The 21,224-nt window shown below is 43.8% G+C and overlaps 1 protein-coding gene across 1 annotated transcript; it reads right to left on the bottom strand.

Moving 5' to 3' along the window:
* Nucleotides 1-1,923: 1,923 nt before the first annotated feature.
* On the bottom strand, nucleotides 1,924-20,323 carry srd5a2a (steroid-5-alpha-reductase, alpha polypeptide 2a). Its single transcript, XM_061723651.1, has 5 exons — nucleotides 20,018-20,323; nucleotides 12,563-12,726; nucleotides 2,844-2,945; nucleotides 2,611-2,761; nucleotides 1,924-2,174 (listed from the first exon to the last, which is right to left on the bottom strand). The coding sequence occupies exons 1-5, from the start codon at nucleotides 20,302-20,304 to the stop codon at nucleotides 2,108-2,110; spliced, it is 771 nt and encodes a 256-aa protein (XP_061579635.1). The 5' UTR covers nucleotides 20,305-20,323; the 3' UTR covers nucleotides 1,924-2,107.
* Between the last annotated feature and the right edge of the window lie 901 nt (nucleotides 20,324-21,224).

Below are 21,224 nucleotides of genomic sequence, written 5' to 3'. Positions count from 1 at the left end.
AAAGAACTGGTGTTTTTCTCCCCAGTTCCGAACTATTTGCCCTGCAACGGACGAAGGCTCCTTTAGCAGCATCAATACAGATATTGTGGAGCTGTGTTAACTTCAGCCTTCGAGATCATCCCGATTCAGTAACGATTTCAGGTTTTCCCTCGTGTCTGTTTCCTTGGCGTTGTTGGCTTCTTCTATGGTTTTGCTACGTCTGATCGCCTCTTCTCTAATTGTAAATTTAAAATATTTCCATCTTTGAGTGTGAGTCATTCCTAATGTCCTAAAGTGTTTTGAGCTTACAGTTTTACAGTTTTACTGAGTCTTGAGAAAGTTTATCTTTGAGCAAGGTATTATTTAGTTTAGTTTCCAACTTTTGAAGTTTGAGTGTGAATACTACATGTGTGATCAGGACTCACGTTGGACGAATGAACTCTACAGTCACGAACACTGATGCGTGCGTGACTGCAGTGTTGTGCAAGTTCCTACTTCTCATGCACTAGTTCAAAGTTCAGTTCACATAGTTTAAAAATGAGTACTTCATTTTCACTTTGAACGAGTTCAAATTCAGTTCATTTCAATATTTTTAGGTGTGAAGTACGAATGAAACACCACCCTATCCTAAAACTGTTCACTGTATACAATCATGTATTGTCCTAGTGGCTTTTCAACTTTACTCAGAGGCTGTAAATCTCCAACAATGTAGTCCATTATCAGTGTTTCTACCTGTTGCAGGTAAATCAACCCCCTGAAGGGGCAGCAGTGGGACTGGGGTCGTTTGGGGCTGTGGGGTCTTCTTGGTCTTTCCTGATGACTTGTTTTTGATTGTTAAGGACTTGCAGATATTTTCTCACACTGGACGGATGCTTTAACTCCACATGACGTTTCAAATGTGAAGTTGACGAGGCATCCGGGACTTGTTTTCTCCGCGCAGGTGGACATAATTTGCACAGAAAGGTTAGATATTTACCATCGGACTCTTTGGGAGACAATGTGTGAAATTCATGCAAATAATGATAAGCGGATCATCATCTGACGGCTCGCCGACGTTGTGTCTGCAACATCTCTCTTCACTGGTCATGTAAAGACTGACAGGCTCGGGCCACCGTTGCCATGGAGCTGGTGCCCATTGCTATGCTAGTGTGCACTGCATTGTGGGTAATGTAGTGTGAAGTCGTGGTCTCGTCTCATTATTTTAAATGTGCGCTGCTTGCTGGTGAAATGAGAAGGAGGATTATTTATGTATTTTTTTATATTTATTCGCACATATTAAAGGAATACAAAAAAAATAGTGACAATACAATAATTACTGCAGTGCAGGTGAGAAAAAGAAACCCAAGGTGGGCTTATGAAGGATTCTCACCAGAGATAAATACAAATAATAAGTAAACAAGGTAATCAAACTTTACAAAAGCAGCACATGTAATATTATTCCGTAATAATTTGACCTAAACAGTGAATCTGAAACCCACATAATCTGAATAGTTCAAATTCCAGTTCGTTATCTGCAGAATTAACAAGTTCACGTTCAAGTTCTTTATTTGCAATGTGTTGCGTTCAGTTCAACGTTCTCACAGAAATGAACGTGTTTATGCACAACACTGCGTGACTGTAGATAAATGTGTGTCAGGACATGTGAGGACAGTCCTGATGGACGCTAGTGGAGCATCTACGTCACCGTATGCAACTGCTTCTTTGCTAGAACAACTAAAACATCATTCTTGAAGAACCTGGAGCTCTCCAGTGTTTTTGTCAAACGTGTCTCACAGACGCCAGGAGGACGTTGAACCGAAGAACAGAACTCCTTGGAAGGAGCAGCAGCGTGTTCATATGAGAGGTGTGGTCCGGTGCAGCCATTGGGTCAACGCAGCAGAAATAGCTTGAGCGCATGAACCAGGGATTCTGAGCGATTGGAGGTCTCCTGTCCAAGGTTTCTGAGAGACAGCTGCATACATTATTAATCTCTATTGTTAACACAACAATACTATACCTGTACTTGGTACTTAATGCTTCTTTGCACTCCTGGTTGAATGAAAACTGTTTTTCATTGCCTCTGCAAAATGACAATAAAGTTTAATCTAATCTAATCTAATCTAAATTAATCATGGAGTGTCCTGTGTCTTCAAAGAATGAAAGGGATGAGGGCTTTCCTGGAGCGGGGGTAGTCTTCAAACCTCTTTTGGTAGTCCCTGGAACACACACAGAACAAGCTCTGAGCTTCAGGTTGGCCGAAGCAAGCAGCTCGGAAACAAGCTCAAAAATCTCTGCAACAAGCTCGGCCACAGACTCTGCAAGAAACTCGGCAAAAAGCTCTGCAACAAGCTCAGTATCATCTCCATTAGCCGTTAAAATCCTCGGATGGGAACTGAGATGGAAATGACTCCAAACACAAACACCTTCATCCCAAAACCATCTGACATCACTAAACGGCGTTTACACTCCCACAGCCGACTTTTCTGGTGATTCCAGGAGGGATTATTTCACAGAAGTGTAATTGAGATCCCTTCACTGGCATCTCCAGGTCACCTATAAGCCTATAATAGGGATTTGCTTGTTTTTATTGGTATTGCCGATGATTTTGTTTGCTACAAAACAAAACAGCTCGGAGTCGGGTGGTCCCGGTACCTGTGGTGCTGGTAGGCTCTGGGTCCGATGGAGCATGCAGTGAAGAAGGCAAAAGCGAAGGCTGGTAAAGACCACACCGCGACTGCGTAGCCACACCACTCTATAATCTCTCCGAGGAAGTTTGCACCAGACACCCACTCAAACATTCCCCCTGAAAGAAAGAAGCAAAGTCCGGCCCGGTGAGCTCGGAACCGGCACACAGAGGTCTGGACGTTTGTGTGGACTTGCCATACCGCGAGGGATCCTGTAGACGTATTCGCCAGGTTTCCTCAGGTTGCGCAGGATGTTGTCACTGTGGATATTGATGGTCAGACCCACCGCAAACAGAAGAGATCCTTCCCAGCATGCAAAGAGGAAAACAGTTCTTCAGAAAGTTTTCAACAAGTTCATAACCTCAATCCGAACCAAACAGAACCAGAACCCTGGATATACCCCCACATAGATCGGGTGGAGAAACCTGGACCTCAACCTCGTTCAACTCAATATGTCAAAGGCTGAGCTCATGCTGACCAACTAACGTTTTAGTCCTGAGCTGGACTCATTCATGACGTTAGTCTCGCTGAGATCGAAGATCTCCTTATGAGGGGGACATGTTCAAGAGCAGCACAATTAAAATCCAAAAGAACAACCAGATGACATCACCAACATTCATGCTGCGTTCCATTTACGTCGGAAGTCGGAACTCGGAACTCGGAACTGGGAATGACGTCACAGCCGAGTTATCAGCGTTCCAGTTACAAAGTAGGTAAACAAGTTTGTAGTTCGCATATACCACATGAAAAATGTAAATTACACTATAGCAGCATATATATGCCGAACAATACTTGTATACGATTGATTTAGTGTGACCAAAACTAGAATGAAGTGCTACGAATTATTACAGAGCTCTCTTCTACTGTTTACAACCGGGGCAGCCATCTTGGAATGTTAACTCGGGGGTGGTGAAGACTCTCCCACTTTCCCAGTGGGAAATCCCACTTCGAGGGGCGTTCCAGTTGAAAATTCCGACTGGGAACTGGGAAATCCAAACTTCCGAGGACAAATGGAACGCGGCATAAAACTCACTGTCTGGGATCATTTATATAAATAGTGAATATTACTGGACCTAGCACAGAACCTTGAGGGATGCCCTTCTTCACTTGGAATACGTGTGAGGAAGAACCCTCCAGATGAAGAGCTGGGTTCTGCTTGTGACATGGTTTACAAAGCGGCCAACTACTTGTTGAGAAAAAACAATAGCCAATGTAAGGCAAGGCAAGCACAGGCAAGGCTAGGCCAGGCAAGTTTATTTGTACATTTCAGCAACAAGGCAGTTCAAGGTGCATTATTTAATAAAAACATGAAAAGTAAAGAGAGAAAGATTATGAGCTACAGGGCAGTGGCAGAACTGCTTAGGTGGGGACGATGTTGTCCAGTTGATATTGTGACTCAGTCCTGGCATTGATGTTGCCTCCATGTGGACCACAGAGAACATCCCAGTGTGCAGCCTTCAAACATCCCTGCAGAGTTTCTTCAGCTTCCTATGACTACCTCCTCACAGTTCTTCTGGTCCCAGGTTTGCTCTGGATGACGGTTTGTAGGTGGAGGAGAGAAAGACCAGATGTGATCCTTGCTGGGAGCAGGTGGTGCAGAGGAGCTGTAAGCATCTCTGACGTTTCAAGAGAGCAAATCCAACGTTCAGTTTTCTCTGGTGGAACTCTTGACAAACTGTTGAAACTTTGGAAATGTGGCAGAGATGTGGTTAAAACCACCAGTGACGGCTAGAACGCACTGGGTTGTTGTGTCTGTAGCTGGAGCTGATAGCATCACTAGAAGCATCAGTAGCAGCTGACGGTGGGATGTAAACTGCAGCTACATCAACCGGTGAAGTCTCTGGGTAGATAATCAGGACGGAAACTCGCAGCTGCCAGTTCAGTATCCGACTGCAGGAACCATGTTTCACAGTAACGTTCTGGATTACTCCATCTGTTATTGACCAACGCTGCAGCTCCACCCTCCTTGCTTCTTCCTCTTCAAGTCTGTGTCCGTATCGTCTCACAGCCGGAGAGAGACGTTGGAGTCGAGGAAGCCACGTCTGACACCGTCCTGATGAAATCCAGATTTGTCCTGATCAACGCTCTTAAGGTTGTCCGTCTTACCAGTGAGGAGCGGGACGTCACTGAAGACCACATCTGGAAGTCCTGGTTTAAAGGTTCTCCACTTTGCTCCTGCTCTACATCCACGACTCCTCTTTAACTCCTGGGGGATCTGGGGTCTCAGTCTGGGTTTAATTTAGCTCCTTCTCGATCAGCTGCTCCTGCTTAGACCCCGTCCACACGTAGCCGGGTATTTTTAAAAACAAATATTTCCCCCCTCCGTTTATAAAAAAATTTGCATCCACATTACATCGTTTTTAAAAAAAAACCCTTCCACACGTAACCGAAGATCTGCGTTTTCGACCACATTCATAAGCATTCTAACCTGTAGATCATCTGCACCTCCGCCGGGGCTCCGCCGGGGCTCCGCCGGGGCTCCGCCGGGGCTCCGCCGGGGCTCCGCGGGCCCTACGCCGTAGGGTGCGCGTCGCCGCGTACCCTACGGCGTAGCCTCTGTGTCGGTGTAACGCAGTAAGCGGTGGTCAAGACCAGAGACCATTTATTTAATAAATAGCTTGGAGAACAGATGCTGGATCATCTGTAGTAAACAAAAGTCGCACGTCAGAGCAGATTTGTTGTTGTTTTGGCGCATAATGTGACGTTCGAAAACGCAAAACTCCGGTTGTGTGTGTCTACACGCATCTACATAAACAGAGTTTTCAAAAATCTTCACTTTGCCCGGAGTTTTTTTAAACCTTCGTTTATTTGCGTTTTCGTGTGGATGACAGGTCAAAACGTAGGAAAATATCTCCGGTTTAGCAGATATCCGCAGATATCCGGCTACGTGTGGACGGGGTCTTATAAACAACTGCTTCGTTGCTATGGTTACTCATCATAACAGGCGGTAAAAGGTAATGTAACAAAAATACGGTTGGTAGGGTAGAGCTCCTAAGGGGGATCCGGGATGGTCTGATATGACGAGGATGTTGGTTTAATTAAAATAACTACCATCGATATTGTCACAATTACCATGATTAGGCAAGTTTATTTGTACAGCCCGATTCAACAACAGGGTGATTCAAAGTACAATACAGATGTTAGAATGTGATATAAAATGTAAACCAAAAAGAAAGAAATGAGAACAATAGATAAAAATACAATAAAATCAGTAGTTAAAATGTGATCCTGTTTTATAGGTGTGTATTCAACATGGACTTTAATGCTGAGTGTTTCAGCTGATCTGAGGTTTTCTGGGAGTTTGTTCCAGAGATGTGGAGCATAGAAGCTGAACGCAGGTTCTCCATATTTGGTTCTGACTCTGGGAACTGATGAAAAACTGGATCCAGATGAGCTGAGGGGTCTGGAAGGTTCTTACTGGGTCAGGAGGTCCTGATGTATTCTGGTCCTGGACAGTACTGGAGTTGAGGGGGGATGAGGGGGGACGGCATCCCCCCTGAAATAAAAACGGTCCAAATCATCCCCTCTGTAAAACTGCCATCCCCCCTTTCCATCCCTTATGTCATTTCATCAATGAATGTGGTTTTACTGCTATTTCAACATTTAGAGTCATCACCAGAAAAATAACTTATTTGACAATTTTCACTTGTTTCAAGTAAATTTTCACTTGAAATACTTAGGAAAAATCTGCCAATGGGACAAGATTTATCTTCTTATTACAAGCAATAAAATCTTGTTCCACATGCAGATTTTTCTACTTATTTCAAGTGAAAATCTACTTGAAACAGGTGAAAATTGTAGTTTTTTCCAGTGATGAGTCTTAAGTGTAATGAGATTTTTTTACTAAAATGAGACATTTTAACTAGAAATAAGACAAATATTCTTGTTAAGATTTTGAGTTTTTGCAGTGATCCATTTTACTTATCCTGTGAAGGACAGAGTCATATTGATAAGTTCAGAAAACTGTTTTTTATTGTTGTGTTTTGATGTATTTGATGTAAGCCCAGTGGATATTTAAAGCTTACAGAAGGCTGCATTTAACTGCTGCTATGTCATTCCTGCAGTATTTCTGCAGGTGTTTTGGTCACTGCTATTATTAGTAATATATTATTTGTAATCAGCATAAATTATCTGTCCCCATATGATAAAATCCACCATCCCCCCTGACTTTTTTTTACAACTCGAGTACTGGTCCTGGACCATTCAGAGCTTTATAGAGCAGCATCAGAACTTTAAAGTCTATCCTCTGACGGACAGGCAGCCAGTGTAAAGACCTCAGAGCTGGACTGATGTGGTCCAATTTGTTGGTCTTAGAGAGGACTGGAGCAGCAGAGTTCTGAATTAGCTGCAGTTGTCTGACTGACTTTTAAGGTGGACTGTAAAGATGCTGTTACAATAAGCAAGTGGCTTCAGATGAATGCTGGACTAGTGTCTCCAGGTCCTGCTGAGACATCAGATCTTTTAACTTTGATATCTTCTTAAGTAGGCTGACTTTGTTATTGCATTAATGTGTTTTTCCAGATTCAGGTCTGAGTCTATCAGTGCCCCCAGGTTTCTGGCCTGGTTGGTGGATTTTAGGTGTTTAGATTGAAGCTCTGTGGTGACCTGTAATTGTTTCTCTTTGTCTCCAAAGACAAATACCTCAGTTTTGTTTTTGTTTAGCTGAAGAACATTGTGGCACATCCAGTCATTAATCTCCCCAATACATTTACCAAGCAAATGTACAGGACCTCGGTCTCCTGGTGACGTTGTAATCTGCATGTAACCTGCATAGCTATGGTAGTTATTTTGTTGTTCTTGTAGATGTAGATGTAGGTAGCATGTAGATATTAAACAGAAGAGGTCTCAGGATGGAACCTCAGGGAATTTAGGGGGTCAATAAAATATGTGGACTGTCAAAAAGACTTCTGAAGGAGACACTGTCACACACACAAAGAAAAAAAAATCTGTTGGAAGATCAAAATGGATGTATATTTGACTTGCAGGTTTTGCCAAATTTGGTAACAACCATCAATATTTATGCAAACAACTGGTAAAAAAAAAAAAAAAGTAAGAATGCAAACCCCTTAAGCAGTACACCATCAAAACCAGAATGGAAAACGAATTAAAAAAACAACTATATTCATTAATAGACTGCCTTTGTAAAAGGAAACAATCAACAGCTTCTGCACCAATGAACAGTGCTATTTTAGAACTGAATGTACATTGATGTGGCTAACACAGCACTAACATGGCTCATGGTGCAACGCTGAAAGGGGACCTAGTATGGCATCTAATACGTATTTTAAACAGGCCTTGAATGTCTTAAAAACAAGCTTTTGATTGTTTTTGCTAAATAAATTAGAAATTCAGCCTCTGAGCCATGTCTTCATCATCCCAGTCTCTAACCTCATTATCTATGCGAGATTCTGAGTGGGCGGGGCTATGATAATGAGGCACTGTGCTGATTGGCTGCCTGAATGATGCGATACACCGCTACGAAAAAATGGCGGAAGCTCCGGCCGGCGGAGTTGTTGTTGTTCCGGCCAGAGTTAGTTGTGGGCGTGGTTTCACGCATCGTAGGCCAACCGATGCAAATTGCATTTTGGTTACGTAACGACAGGAGCAGAATCTGAACGGCTCGTAGATCCACATCACACTGGACGGCTCATCCGGGCGGCTGTACAGACACTGCAGAATTTGGTTATTTCCTCCTTCTCTGAGTTGGCAGGCTGAGGGGAGACCACTTTATATATGTTAAAGCAAGAGAAAACTTGTTTTTCATAATAGGTCCCCTTTAAGAATGGTGAATTACTTCACATTTCTTTTTTTCAGGACATGAATGACATTGACAGCGTTACAGAGACAATAACTGGGTATATACACTTTTGCGTTGACACTGTAGTGCCTAAAAAGACAATCAAATCACACCCAAATAATAAGGACTACATCACGCCTGAGATTAAACACTGCCTCAACGGAAGAAGCAAGCTTTCCGGAACAACAACAGAATTGAACTGACAGCAGTCCAAAAAGAACTCAGGAAGAAATTAACAGAGGCACGAGAACAACATAGCCTACGCATCAGAGAAGCTTTTGCTAACAAGAACTCGAAACAACTGTGGGACTCTATGAGAGAAGTGACGAACTTGAATTCCAACAAAAGGGAAATTAATGTACTGAACAAACTGGAAAAAGCAAATGAACTCAATAGCTTCTATAAGCGGTTTGATTGTATAACGAGTGATGGTGTTGAGGAATGCAGGAAAATGTTAATATCAAGTGATCCAACAGTCAGAATTGTGATTGATCCAGATGCTGTGGCTAAAGTTTTTAAAAAATGACACACTAAGAAGGCCTGTGGGCCAGATGGCATTTCAGCTCTTCTTCTGAAATCTTTTGCTGATGAATTAACTCCAGCCTGGAGTCCCTTGTTCCAGCTGTCTGTTGACACACACACTATTCCTAAGATGTGGAAAAATGCTGTCATCATTCCGGTTCCGAAAGAACCTTGTCCACAGGACAATAATGATTTCAGACCAATAGCATTAACATCTACTGTGATGAAGGCACTTGGACACATTATTGTGGGGAAGCTGAAAGGTGAAGTGCAACATCTTTTAGACCTCTGCCAATTTGCGTATAAGGATGGCCTAGGCACTGATGACGCTTTGAACACAATAACACACTTAGTTCTAAAACACCTTGAAAATCCTATGCAAGAGTACTGTTTATGGATTTTACATCTGCATTTAATACTATACTCCCTCACATTTTGTTAAGCAAATTAAAGCACATGGAGGTGAATCCTTACATAATCAGATGGTACTTTTCATTTCTCACAGGTAGACAGCAACAGGTGAAAGTCAACTCAACTCTCTCCAACATACAGGTTATCAATACTGGTGCTCCCCAGGGTTGCGTCAGTTCTCCTATTCTTTTTACATTATATACAAACGACTGCAGGAATCACCACTCAAACAACTACATTTTTAAGTTCTCGGATGATACGGCCATACTGAGTCTCCTGACACGCAGCTCAGATATTTCTGTGTACAAATCAGAGATAAAAGAGACCGTACAGTGGTGTGAGGAACATAGTCTGGTTTTAAATGCTAAGAAAACAAAAGAAATTATGTTTGACCCCAGACGCATCGGCGATCATAGCCCTGTCTTTATTAGTGAAGAGAGAGTTGAGCAGGTAACAGTATTTAAGTATCTAGGCATTTGTTTTGATTCTCATTTGCAATGGGCTCATCATGTCGAGTATATCTGTTCAAGAATGAGCCAACGCCTGCATTTTCTGCATAGGCTCAGGATCCATGGAGTTGATAAACACATAATGTTGTTGTTCTATAGAGCAACCATTGAATCTATTATTCGTTATGGTATTGCAACTTGGTTTGGTAATTTGACCATTAAATTTAGATCACAACTCCAGAATTTGATCAAAAGGGCAGGAAAAATAATCGGTCTGCTGCCCCCATCCTCTCTCCAGGAGATTTTTGAGCAGACAGTAATGAAGCAAGGCCAAAAAGTCACTGCTGAACCAAACCATATCCTGCATAAGGAGTATGTGTTAATGCCTTCAGGCAGAAGATTCAGGCAACCTATGTGTAAATTGAACAGGTATACATTTTCATTTGTCCCACTATCAATCAAACTACTGAACAGTAGGAGATGAACTGTGTGTGTGTGTGTGTGTGTGTGTGTGTGTGTGTGTGTGTGTGTGTGTGTGTGTGTGTGTGTGTGTGTGTGTGTGTGTGTGTGTGTGTGTGTGTGTGTGTGTGTGTGCGTGTGCGTGATTGGGAGTGACGTGAAAGAAATGTGCAATAATGTGTAGGTTCTCTTGCGTAGGTCATTGTGCAATAATGTGGACATTTGTGCAATAAGTTCAGTCGGGCTCTGTGCAATAATTTTTTCTTTTACTCAGGGGTAGTGTGTAATAGGTTTTCTGGGAACTGGGAGTGGGAATTGATGTGTGTTAACTATAGTATGGTTTGATTGTATATGTGGGTAAAGACTCTGGGGTTCTGTTTCTATGTTTATTGGAGTGTGATTGTCGCCTGTGCCTCTCGTGTCCAAGACAAATTTCTCCTAAGGGAGACAATAAAGATTCATCTTATCTTACGTCATCAAGTTGATGTTGGATGGTTTTGTGGGAACTTTATTTGGCTTTGGTTGGTTATTCTGTTTTCAATTCAATTCAGTTTTATTCATATGTCTATTGTCTAATGTCTATTACAGCACAAATTGTTTTCAGGATCTTTCCAGACACCCAGATCATGACCCTCGAGCAATTATTACATTTAAAAAAACCTCTCCTTTAAGAGGGGAGAACCTTGATCATAACGGGGAATCTCCTGCTGAAGACCAGCCGGGTAGAGCAGGAGAAGAGAGATAGGAAAGAGAGGATGAAGAGCAGAGAGAGGAGAGACAGATACCGGTATATTGTCAAAGGTACAAAAGAGCAGATATATTAGTATTTATGATCCGTTAACTGGAGAACTAAGAGTTCTATGTACAGATGACTGATACCTGGTTAGTTGGTGGACTACAGAGACCACTATATAAAGAGGTGTAGACAGCAGACACTGAGGGGGTCAGAGGGGGGACTGCAGGTCTGGATCTAGGTCCTAGTGGTCAGAGGGGGGACTGCAGGTCTGGATCTAGGTCCTAGTGGTCAGAGGGGGGGCTGCAGGTCAGTGGATCATGTTGGTGTCCACCTGCAGCGTAGCTCTATAGCAGCATATCTAGGATGAAGCTCTGTTTCAGACCAGCTGCTCTAGTCTGGTCCTGCAGCTGCAGCTACGACTACTGGCCCTAACACACTAGAGTTTACACTAACTAGAGGCTTTACTGAACACAAACGTTTTGAGTTTGGTTTTAAAGGTGGAGGTGGTGTCAGCCTCCTTAACCCAAACTGGAAGTTGGTTCCATAGTAACGATTCCTGGTAGCAGAAGACTCATCTGCCAAATCTACATTTGGATCCTCTAGGAACTACGAGTAAACCTGCACTCTGTTAGGAACATACTGTAAGGAACTATCAGATCTTGGAGAAACCAGGAGTTTGGACATTTAGGAACTTTATAGACCAGTAACAGAACTTTTAACTGGATTATTTTACGGGGACCAATGGAGGGAGGCTAACACTGGAGAGACGTGGTCTCTCCTGCTGATTCCTGTCAGCATTCGCGCTGCTGCATTTTGGATCAGCTGGAGGATATTCAGAGAATTACTTGGACATCCTGCTAATATCACATTACAGTAATCTGGTCTAGAAGATACAAATGCATGAATTTGTTTTTCCACATCACTCTCCGAGTGGATGTTCCTAATCTTTGTGATATTACAGAGATGGAAAAACACTGTTTTACAAACCTGATTAATATACTGTTTAAACGAAAAATCCTCGAAAACAACACCATGGCTTCTCACAGTAGCACTGGAAGCCATTGCAACACCATCTAATCCCTTCCTAAAATGCTTCGGATCAAAAATAATAATCTCTGTTTTATCTGAATTTAGAGGTAACAAGTTAGTGGACATCCAGTCCTTGATGTCCCTAAGACATGCCTGAAGTTTAGCTAACGGTTCTGTTTTATCTTCATAGACAAATACAACTGCGTATCATCAGCATAGCAATGAACATTGTTGCTTTGGTTCTGGATTATACTTCCCAAGGGCTGCATGTATAAACTGAACAAGATGGGCATTAGCACTGAACCCTGGGGGACACCATAGCAGACCCTCATCTGTTCTGAAGAAACCTCATGAGCATTTTCCCTCCATCTTAGTGTGGGAACTGTTGGTTAACCAGTTTGTTTTCACTGACAGTCACAAAACCTCATTGTTTGGTTTGTATAGTGTACCCATAATCCTCAGTGAATCAGAGAGCTTTGATAACATGCAGGAGGACGTGGAGGAGCCTGTGACTCACCTGCAGCAAGGTGAGGGCTGGTCGTCCAGGTGAGCTCGGAGTGGGAGCAGTGCAGCAGGTAGTGTCCCTGCAGAAAGCCGTTCAGCGAGCAGAAGATGGCAGCGAAGAGGACGATATTCAGCGGGACCGGTCGTCCTCGGGTCAGGAACGAGTAGATTATACTTCTAAAGAGCAGGGACAAGTCACTTCCTGTTAAGTTGTTAGGCCCCACCCACATATAAACTTTCAAATGAATGTAAATGTTGTCTGCAGTGTGCTTTCCTGTCATAATACAATGTTTAAGGACAAAGGCCCATGTAGCGTTTCAGATTCTCTTTAACAACCTGGAAAACATCAAACCACCTTAAACCAGAAGCACCTTCAGTCAGGAACAGACATCCTCCACGAGGCCTCTGCAGGACTAGACTCTGACTGAAGTCTGAGGTCAGGCTGAACATGAAGGGAGCTCACCAATGAGTACAAACTCAAAACAGCAGATTCAGTATTTTCTGACCCAAGTTAGAAAATCCAGTAAATTTCCCAAACAGACGGCAGAACCATCAAACTGCAAGGAGTGGTTTGGCTAACACACAGCGCTTCTGGAACGTAGCCCAGCCAGACTTGAACTGATCTGACACCCACACCCATCTGGTTCCTTTGGATCTGTCTGATTACTTTGTTTTTCCATGAGGCAGTTTCAGAAGAATCTGGACACCTCTGCATAGAGATCCAGCCTATCAGGGACAGGAATCATCTGATGCAGGTGAAGCTCCAAAAAGGCTAGTATCAACTCCCTCTCCACCCTCAAAGACGCCATAACTACAGTATGTATGTAGTGTTTTAATAAATAAGGGCCAGTAAAAGAGTTTGTTTGTTAAAAGGTATGAGACCCTTTCAGCTGTGGAGGATCAGGGCTTCCGTGAGATGATCCATGCATTTTATCCAGGATACACGCTTCCTTTCAGGCCCAACGTCTCCGAGCTAATGGAAAAAAATGTGAGGAAACCTCTGAAAAAGCTAGAGCTGGAAACAAAATTCCCTCTCACCACCGACGCACGACAAGCACTTCTAGCGAAGCACATTTGGACTTCAGCTGTCACTTTATTAATGAACATTGGGAGCTGATTTCCTGCAGCCGGACCACAATCCCACCTGAATATCGGCATATTGCTGCTAATGTCGCTACCTGGTTGGAAAAACTTCATTAATGGATATTGTTGCGAATTTGTTTTGTGTTTTGGTCATAATATAATTTATAAGGACAGCGGGTCACATGTTTATGGGCGGGGATATTAGTAAATTTATACGGATGATCCTCCTCATTGGGGGTGAGCTGGTCGCCGTATTTTTTGTTGACCGCTAGCTTTTTTGATCGCTGTGATTACTTTAATTTTGTACACATTATCATAATAGACTACATGCACTAGGCTTTGTGACGTACTTCCAATTCCAAATACAACCGTTTGTCCGTTTCCCGTCTACTTCCGTGTGCTTCGAGCCGACTAGAAAGCGCTAGAAAGCCGGCTAGAGAGCTCTTAATAGCGCTAATGCTTGTGCTGTTTCACCATGAGTGTAAGCAGGAAAGTGTTCAAGACGGTACACTTTCAAAAACAAGAGAAGACCTACTCCGAGCATTGCTGTGATCCACTTTGTACGGCGTCAGCCAAATTTAACGGCGTACTAAGTTTCCGTGGCTTTCCAAACCATCCCGACCTGAGAAGACAATGGCTGGTAAACATTTGCCGGGATAATTTCACCACAACTTCTCACACTAACGTCTGCAGCAGACGTTTCGCCGCCGATCAACTCATAGAGCCAACAACCCTTCATGGGCGAAGAAGGCTTATTAAAGGTGCTGTACCGACGCTCTTTGAATGGAATGGCTATACCGTTCAAACACGGCGTAGTGTGTGGGAGAGAACACAACGGCCCGAACCAGTCCCTCCTGAGGAGCAAGAACAGCACACAGATCACGACTACTGCTCAGTCCCTGAACCATCTGCACTGGACATGTCTGTATCAACTATGGAAGACCTGACCAAAGAAATAGAGGATCTGATAAAGGAAATGCAGGAGTTATGAGTTCAACAAGAGTTTAGGTTACAGCGGTTTGCTGGCTCCGACGCCGACATCAGATTCTATACCAGGTAAGCCTAAATTGCATCTAGTCCAGGTTATTGTTTGACGTCATCAACCAAGGTCAACGTAAGTTAAATTATAAAGAATCCTATCATTTGTTTACCTAAAGTTACCGGGTGACTGCTGACAATAAGCATGTTTCACGCAGACACATCGTGATGGTTAAAATAGCTTACAGATAAAATACTGCACCAAACAGCTTCTTAATCAGTCTATCCGAATGTTAATTTGGCTAGCATACGATCTTAGTTGTTACAGTTAACATAATTTTGGTGACAGTATGATTTTATTGATCAGATTGACATGATTTTTTTACATTTATTTTCTTTTGTCTGTAGTTAATTAGGCTGACGTTAGCTAGTTAGACAGTATTTGTTTTCTTTCCTTCGTAGTTGTGTATATATGATGCAGCATATAATTTGAATCCTTTGTCTAATTTGCTGGTTGGTGCTGCTGTTGTTCTGCAAATCCGATGAACATCGGTGATGTTTAGTTTAGGTAGCTCTTTTAGACAGCGGGTCTAGAACGTCGCCATCGTTGAATCGGAAACGGTCAAGCCAGGGTAAGTAGAACCCAGAAGTGATTGTGCAAGTAGAGTATTGACTTAATTTTTTCGTCAATAAATGCTCTCCGATGCTGAATTTACTCCATGTCATGAATCAGCGCTCTATCTGGGAAGTCACTGCTGCTCCGCTACTGTGTCCCGATATGATATTTGGGGGGGTGAGAGTTGGGTGTCTCCTGTTGGGGCTGGGGGAGACTACACCTGTTGGGGTGAGGATGAGGATGATGACCCTGCAGTTTCTCTCTGAATCTGCAGTCCTCCATGGTCAGTCCTTATCTCACCGTCCTCACCAGAGCACCGTCTTATCGGCTCTTTTAGAACATCCTGCCTCTTGTTCTTGATGGAGACTGCTTGTCTGTGGCGCAAATGATAAAAATACCTCAGATTGTTGCTTCACAACATCAAGAGCTCCTGTGTGTATGATGAGAGCTTTAGCTGTCAGATGCTCAGCAGGAATGCTCAGGATTTTCTTTGCGATGTCAGACACCATGTCATTGGTAAAACAGAGTACTTTTATGTTTTTGCTGCAGAAGCATTCTATCTCGTTCACAGCTCCGTCGCCCACTATCAGCATACGAGGCCCAGTGGTTAGCTCTGCCTGTAGCCCTTTAGCAAATGATATAGCCTCATACCTGTCTCTGGAGCCGGAAGATGAACCTTCTCTCAGGGAGTCAGGATTTTGAGAGAGTGGAGTAAATCTGTTCTCCAGTAGAATCCCTGTGTCTTGGGGCAATTAGCCTTCTTTCTCTTACTGGGTACTGGGGGTTGAAGAGATATTCCTGTGCGATGGTAGTGCAGGCCACTCGGTGTCGTCCAAAGTCAGCTGGTGCTGGATTCTGCCTGATAACCGTCTTCTCAAATCTGAGAGAGGCGATTTGTAGTGCTTTGGCTTCGCACCAAGAGAGTTCCAGGGAGGACTTGTTGATTTATTGCCATCTTTCATTGTTTTGGGAAATCGGCAGAGTAGATTAATTCCCATATTGTCCATTTATCTCCACATTCACTTCGAGCCTGTGAATTTTTGTTTCTAGTACTGCTATCTTCTGGAGTAGTTTGTGGTAATCATCCATGGAAAAGGAAGGCATCTTTCTGCTAATTAGCTTCTGCTAGCTGCTGCTAGCTGAGTTCCTCAATCCCAGTCACGATAGCACAGGCTTGTGCTGCTGATAAGCTACGCTCACAGAGTAGTAAAACGTTTTAAAATAAAAGTGGTAGTCTTTGGTAACTATCATAAATTAAGCTCCCAGTGGTAAGGTATCCAGGTCCTGCTTTCCAGAAATTGTTTTACAAAAAAAGAAAGGATTGCAGTGGAGAGAAGAAAAGCAAAACGGGGGAGCAAGAGAGCGAAGCGTCTGCACTCAGCCAGAGAATTATTCTCACAGTTGGAGAAAATCTGGTTGATTTTCTTTGTGGTTCAAAGAGAAAATCGGCTTCTTAAGGGCAAAAGGTGTCTGTTTCGGCTGCTAGTGTATTCGACACTTCACCAAAGACTGTAAAAAGCAGATCTACTGTGAAAATGTGGCCTTCAGTATCCAAGCATACTTCATATTTCTCGAAAGGGAAATAACTCTAATCAGACTGAAAGGACATCCCAGGTGGCAGTGAATGGCACTTTGGTCTCAAGTGGGCTAACTGGGGCTGATAATGATTATGTTAAACTTCCTATTGTTTCTTTACAAGTTAAGTCCATGAAAGGCAGTAAGATCATTATCACATTCGCTTTCCTAGATCCAGGAATACAGCAGTCTTTTGCAGAGAATCGCTGAGGTACAAAGTAGGCCTCACAGGAAATAGGGCATATATTTTCTTGCGGACCATGGGCCAAGAGAAAGTTGTAAGTAGCTATATTGTCTCAGGATTGGAGGTTGCTGGTTTACAAGGTGACAACTTCTGTGAGTTGCCCAACACTTATACACAGGAGCATATGCCTGTCCACAGAGGTAACATCCCAAGAGAGAGGGATCTTAATAAATGGGCGTGTTTGAAATATGTACATCTACCTGAGATAGATGCAGATATTGAGCTGCCGATTGGGACAAACGTTCCTAAGGCATTGGAAGCACTGGAAGTCATTAACAGTGTAAATGGAGGGCCCTATGCAATTAGGACAATGCTGGGTTGGACTGTGAATGGGCCTCTAAGAGAAGGTGAACAAGCAATATATTGTGAGCAGTCAGAGATATCAATAAACAGTGTCAGTTGTGAATTTGGAGGAACTTTGGCAGCAGCAGTTCAAGACAGATTTCCCTGAATGTAGTATTGAGGAACAAGCTGGAATGTCAAGGGAGAATGAATGGTTTGTGGAATTGTTTGCAAAGTCAGCAAAACAAATAAATGGGCAGTACCATATTAACCTACCATTAAGAAACAAGGGACTCAACATGCCAAACAACAGGAAAATTGTTGAACAACGTGCTTCCTAGGACTCATCATTTCATGGAGACTATATTGCCTTCATGAATGATCTAGTAACCAAGGGTTACGCTGAAAGGGTGCCGGAAGAGTAGTTGGAACATAGTGATGTAGACATTCCACACTGTTAGGTTTAAATCAACATCAAACTCAACTCGTAACGAAGGAAGACCCCAAAGACTGTTGGAAATGATTTTTCAAATGCGCCTCTGCAGAAGGGGAAGCAATAGTCGGAGCTTTGCAGAGCAACACGGCTCTCTATTGGCGCTTTTCCACTAGTACCTACTCAGCCCGACTCGCCTCGGGATGGCTCGTCACGCATTGTCCCGGCTCCACCCACTTTGTCCTCGTTTGTTTTTCCACAGCCAGGTGAGAAGTGGGCGGGTTGGGGTGAAGCTGCTGTGACGTACTCGATTGCGCAACCCCTTTGTTCGTGTCGGCGCAGATGAGAAAATCAGCTGGAGCCGCGAGCGGCTGAGAGTAAAACAGAGCGCCTGTGGATCTGATCGTTCCTTATCGCCCGTCTACATCCTTTTTTTAATTCTCTCGTTAGCCACCAGGTTTATGAACATCTGCACCTCAGAGTTGGATCACCAAACACACACTTTAAGTCTGTGCACATTATTGTAATTTACTTCAGTTTTTCGTTAATAAAAGCTATATTAATAAAAACGTATTTTGATCTCTGCTCTCCTGCTGGACTAGAGGGCGCCTGCGACTGCAACTTTGTCAGATCCTGAACTCACACAGAGAGGAAAGCACTTCCAGGATCTGAAAGGTGATCAGTGGAACCTCCTTGCGGAACTGGAACAAGTCCTAAAGCTCTCCGAGTGTGCCACCGCCCAAAGGGGCGGTGGCACACTCTCCAGCTTAACACCACCAAGACAAAGGAGATGGTGGTGGATTTGTCATAGCAGAAAACGGTCAAACATTGCACACTCGTCAGATGTGGCGAAGGTTCTGAGCTCTTAAGGCTGTTTACGTGGATCAATGGTGCCACCCTAAAAATCTTTTCCTGTCTGTTTTCTCTTTTCCTGCTCTTCCCAGCTGGCCTCCGGCAGTAGGGTCCCCCATTATGATCCAGGTCCTGCTCAAGGTTTCTTCCCTCCTAAAGGGGAGTTTTTCTCCCACTAGGGGAGTTTTTACTTGCCATCATTTATGTTATGTTTATTTAAAGGGGACCTATTATGAAAAACACGTTTTCTCTTGCTTTAACATATATAAAGTGGTCTCCCCTCAGCCTGCCAACTCAGAGAAGGAGGAAAGCAACCAAATTCTGCAGTGTCTGTACAGCCGCCCGGATGAGCCATCCAGTGTGATGTGGCTTCTACGAGCCGTTCAGATTCTGCTCCCGTTGTTACGTAACGACGGAGCGATTTACATAGGTTGGCCTCCGATGCGTGAAACCCAGCCCACAACTAACTCTGCCGGCCGGATCTTCCACCATTTTTTCGTAGCGGTGTATCGCGTCATTCAGGCAGCCAATCAGCTCAGAGCCTCATTATCATAGCCCCGCCCACTCAGAATCCCGCATAGAGAAGGAGGTTAGAGAATGTTTAGCAAAAGCAATCAAAAGCTTGTTTTTAAGACATTCAAGGCCTGTTTAAAATCGGTATTAATGCCATAATAGGTCCCCTTTAATAATTCCTTGAGGAATGGCGGACATTGTGATGAAGTTCTTGGGTTGATGTCCCGGGCAGGCGGTACCGGACCGCTCAGTGGAAACGGGCCGTAAGCGTCCGCTGAGTCGCACGGCTGTCACCACGACACATATGACCTATGAAATAATATGCAGGTGTGTCTGACTTTACAGAGAGTGGGAAGGCGTGTCACCTGGGGCTGGAGCCATAGCTGCGGCAGCCCGATCAGCGTCGCTGCAGCTTCAATCATCTGTGAGTGTAGAATAGGAAGCTGTGCAGTGAGCATGTATTTACTAACTAATACACAGAACAGGAAGAGCATGCAGGTGTTACAGCAGTCAACTTCCTGGTCTGCAGCTGAAACACACGTCTGAGCGTGCTCAACAGGTCTGAGCACGCTTCAGTCCCTAAACCTCACATATGGGCACTATACCCACTAGTCAGGAATCAGCTGTCACACTCACACACCTCCATCTGTGTTGAATGAATCTGAACCTGCTCTCAGTCACACCAGAGTGCCGAGTCCAGTCCTGATGGGACACGCTTCCCCATCAGGACCAGGCTTTGGTTCTTTAGGTTCAGGGATACAATCAAAAACACAAACATTCCAGTCTGGCAACAACAAAAACAGAAGCTACAAACTGGTCAGACTTGAGGAACCGGTCCTGATGAAACTTCCTGAAGACACCAGCTGATGTGACAGCAAAGAGGATGTCTCACCTGTAGAAGTAGTGCAGCATGAAAGTGCAGAGCAGCAGCGTCCTGCCGGTCCCGGTGCCGGTGCCGGTGCCGGTGCCGGTGCCCTGCAGCAGCAGCAGCAGCAGCGGCACCAGGAAGGCCGGTACCTCCTGCAGGAACCAGCCCAGCCCGCTGCGGACGCAGCGCTGCTGCTCCGCCGCGTAGCGCCCGTACTGCGCGCAGGAGCGCGTCTGCTGCAGCAGGTAGGCCCCGCCCCCGACGATCAGAGCCCAGCTCAGGTAAGAAACCGCGGCGCGCTGGCACTCCATCTCTGCTGCTCCGCAACTATTCATGTAAGGAGTTGATGTAACCAGCCCAGCAGGAGTTCGTGTAGTCAGTGAGGAGGGAGGTTGGGAGGAGTCCGCCTCTGACGTCACAGAACAGCCCGCAGCAGCGGGGACTGCTGAGGCTGGCTGGACAAAAGTTTGGTCACTACCACAAAGATTCTTTCTAACAAATAAAGTCAAAGAGATCTCTTTTAAATTGATATACAAATTATACCCTGCAAAACACTATTTATCAAAATTTAAGAATGATATAGATGTTAATTGTTCTTTTTGCCAAGGGCATCCTGAAACCATGGGTGCAGATCCCGGGGGGGACGGGGGGGACATGTCCCCCCCAATTTCTGAAAAACATGAATTGTCCCCCCCAATGAAAATACACTAAATTATTCAAAATTGAACAAATGTATTTTCAGACTTAAAGGTTGAATATGTAGAATATTTATTAAAAATATATTTCTAAAAAAAAATACATCCACGGTGCGTTTTGAGGTGTACAGAATGAAAGTATTGCTACTCCATACATTTTTTTTTTTTTAGTCTGAACTAATATTTTTTAAATTTTTGACGGGCTCGACAATGACTTAAGTAAGCAGTGACACACACTGTTGGCTATTTAGGACAAATAAACAAGAAAAGTAAGCACAATAAATCATTCCCTGTGCAGTATATTTTGGCGAGCCTTTACCAATTTATGGCATGGTATGAGTTGCATATTGGAAAAAAAAATTAAATTAAAATCACGTTGGTGTCCCCCCCAATCCTGACATCAGATCTGCACCCCTGCCTGAAACATATTCTCACTTATTCTGGTCATGTGAATTCACTTATAAATTCTGGAGGGACTTCCACAAGTATATTGCTGATTCTGTCTTTTCTGATTTTCATCTTTATTTTAAGAAAGT

The sequence above is a fragment of the Cololabis saira genome, chromosome 1 (genome assembly GCF_033807715.1).
Source record: "Cololabis saira isolate AMF1-May2022 chromosome 1, fColSai1.1, whole genome shotgun sequence".
In the NCBI taxonomy this organism is placed as follows: Eukaryota; Metazoa; Chordata; class Actinopteri; order Beloniformes; family Belonidae; genus Cololabis; species Cololabis saira.
Note: the sequence above shows the minus strand (reverse complement) of the source record. Positions and strands in the feature narration are given on the sequence as shown.

What these genes read in the sequence shown, in the direction of transcription:
- srd5a2a (XM_061723651.1), bottom strand. Translation starts at nt 20,304, where the DNA reads ATGGAGTGCCAGCGCGCCGCGGTTTCTTACCTGAGCTGGGCTCTGATC. An exon ending in ATGCTGCACTACTTCTACAG is followed by an intron (nt 12,727 to 20,017) that starts GTGAGACATCCT and finishes CCTGCTCTTTAG; the next exon opens with AAGTATAATCTACTCGTTCC. An exon ending in CGTCTACAGGATCCCTCGCG is followed by an intron (nt 2,762 to 2,843) that starts GTATGGCAAGTC and finishes TCTTTCTTTCAG; the next exon opens with GGGGAATGTTTGAGTGGGTG.